At 35.6% G+C, this 2,500-nt stretch overlaps 1 protein-coding gene across 1 annotated transcript in view; it reads right to left on the bottom strand.

The window, feature by feature from the left end:
* The window catches only part of LOC122254143 (uncharacterized), a 1,232-nt gene extending 626 nt beyond the window's left edge, over positions 1-606 (bottom strand). The window contains exons 1-2 of the mRNA XM_043017696.2: positions 459-606; positions 1-170 (exon numbers count right to left, since the gene is read on the bottom strand). The exon at positions 1-170 is cut by the window's left edge and continues 42 nt beyond it. Of these exons, the coding sequence (XP_042873630.1) occupies positions 1-170; positions 459-479 (191 nt within the window). The 5' untranslated portion in view covers positions 480-606. The remainder of the gene's footprint in view (positions 171-458) is intronic.
* Between the last annotated feature and the right edge of the window lie 1,894 nt (positions 607-2,500).

The following is a 2,500-nucleotide window of genomic DNA, read 5'->3' as shown; positions in this document are numbered from 1 at the left end:
GACCCGCGTGAGCCAAAGGAGCTGTGTGAACCGTATCCGCCGAGTGATGAGCCGTGTGATGAGCCGTGGAAGCCGTGTGATGAGCCATGATAGGACGGCCTAACGTAGCCTCCGTAGCCTGGCATGGCGAGGGCCACGGACACGAGGGCGATGAGAGCCACGACAACCAGCTGGAAGTGGCATGAGAACGGCATGAGAAGGGAAGGGTGTTTTGTACTCTTCAAAAGTCTCTCTGTCTCTCTTTTTTTTCTCTCAGTTGATAAAATTTTCATTGGAACGAGTTTGTTGAATCTGATAGACATAGACAACCGAGTAACTATAGACAGTTATGATAATGTCATTGTGATCAAAGCAAATCAAAAGCAATATTTCTATGACAGAAATTGACATAAAACCTGTAACTAAAATAAATCGACAACTTTAAAAAGAAATAGCTTTTGCTTCCTTCATATACTTACAACAGCTCGAACGGAAATCATCTTGAGTGAAATCAGGTTGAGAGCTTCTTAGAATTGATGCCGGCTAACCAACAACTCAGTTGCAAGGGACTCAATTCGACATCTTATATATGTACCGTCTTGCTATAGCACCCAGTTACCTATTCGTGTTTATCGAAAATTATTCAAACAATGATATGAAAATCTTTTACATACATTAGGCGTCAATAAACAAACAATAACAATCCAATCGGTCGTACGAACAGTGTCTTACAATCATCCACACAAAGTTCTAAGAAAACAAAAGCAAAAACAGAAAAGGGCGCTGGGCAACTGAGGGAGGTCAGCTGATCGAAGAAGAGCGCCACAGAGCAAAAGTTTCCCAGTCGGGACGCGGGGAATCCCCGGAGGAAAGGGTTCCTGGCAAAGGTGGTTTATCGCTTGCCTAGTAAACAATATTTCGAGTGGCGAGTAGAAGGACTAGGAGAAGGAAGGAGAAGAAGGAGGAGAAAGGTGAGGGAGCGGAAGAGGAGGAAGAGGAGGAGGTAGAGAATGCGAGGTACGGGGATGTGAAGGAAAGGAAAGAGGCAAAGAATAAGGAAGAGCAAGAGGAGAGATCGAAAAAGAGGAGGGGAAACGATGGGGAAAATTAGGGTAGGGAAGAAGTGGAAACGAGAAAAAGGAGGGAGAGGAGAGGAAGGAGTAAAAAGAGTGAGCGGAAGAAGAGGAAATGAAAAAATGAAATAGGGGAAGGAGAGGAAGAAAAACGTCAAGATGATGAATGATACGAGGGAATAAAGGAAGAGAATAAAAAAGAAATAAGAAGGTCATCGAGAAGTGAGGATAGAAGAAAAATAAAGTTGCAATGAAGATTTTAAGTTATCTAGAAAATTGACGGAAGCGAATAAGAAAAGAGAAAGTCAAATGGCTCATTCGAAATAAGTTTGTACACGGATACATGCATCCAAAATTATATATATACACATATATATGTATATATACATATATATGTATATATGTGTATATATAGAGAGATATATATAGATATATATATAAGTGTGTGTGCCTGTGTATGAATATATATGTAAATGTATGCATATATATACGCAAATGAATTAATTAATACATATATGTATATATATGTAAGTATGTGTGTGTATGTATGTATTTATATATGTTAATCTCTCTCTCTATATATATACATGTATATATATAAACATATACATATATATACATATACAGAAGCATATATATATATATATATATATATATATATATATATATATATGTATATATATATATATATATATAATATATATATATATATATATATGTATATATACAAATATATATGTATATATACAAATATATATATATATATATATATATATAAATATATATATATATACATATGTATATGCGTGTATATGTTTATTTGTATGTGTGAGTATTTCTGTTTATGTATATATGTATATATACATAAATATATATGTACATACACATATATATGTATATATATGAATATATATGTATGTATATACCTATATCACAAGATATTTATAGTAATTGAAGTAAGAAAATCTATAGTATTTAAAGCATATACTATTCATATAAGAAAATATATCTATATATCCTATTTCTAGTATGAACCGTCTATAATACAAGCTATTTACAGCGTTTTGAAAGAAATACCTACGTAAGAATTACAAAAACAATCTGTAGAACTTACAGTAAGAAAGCCCAATAGTACCAAACATCTCCTTTATCTGTGAAACATCTATATCAGCTTTATTATGCACCATATGGATGCACGGTAGATTCCAGTGACCCTTGTGCCTTGCGTGGGAATAGCGGAAGAAAACAGCGATGGAGACAGCGAGGGCAAGTCCCGGGAATTTCTGGCGCCGAAGCAGAGAGAGTTTTGGAAGCGATCTACTACGGGGACTGACCTCCGGAGTTGCCAAACGCCGTCCATTGAGTGCGGATTCAATGGTCTTAATTCACTGCAAAGGCGTCATTTCATTGGCGATTAGGAATCCTGAGGTTTGACTTTTGATATAAAG

The sequence above is a fragment of the Penaeus japonicus genome, unplaced genomic scaffold, assembly GCF_977035675.1.
Source record: "Penaeus japonicus unplaced genomic scaffold, GWHDUDI00000001_assembly GWHDUDI00000030, whole genome shotgun sequence".
In the NCBI taxonomy this organism is placed as follows: Eukaryota; Metazoa; Arthropoda; class Malacostraca; order Decapoda; family Penaeidae; genus Penaeus; species Penaeus japonicus.
The sequence above is the reverse complement of the archived record's forward strand: the minus strand, read 5'-3'. Positions and strand labels throughout refer to the sequence as shown.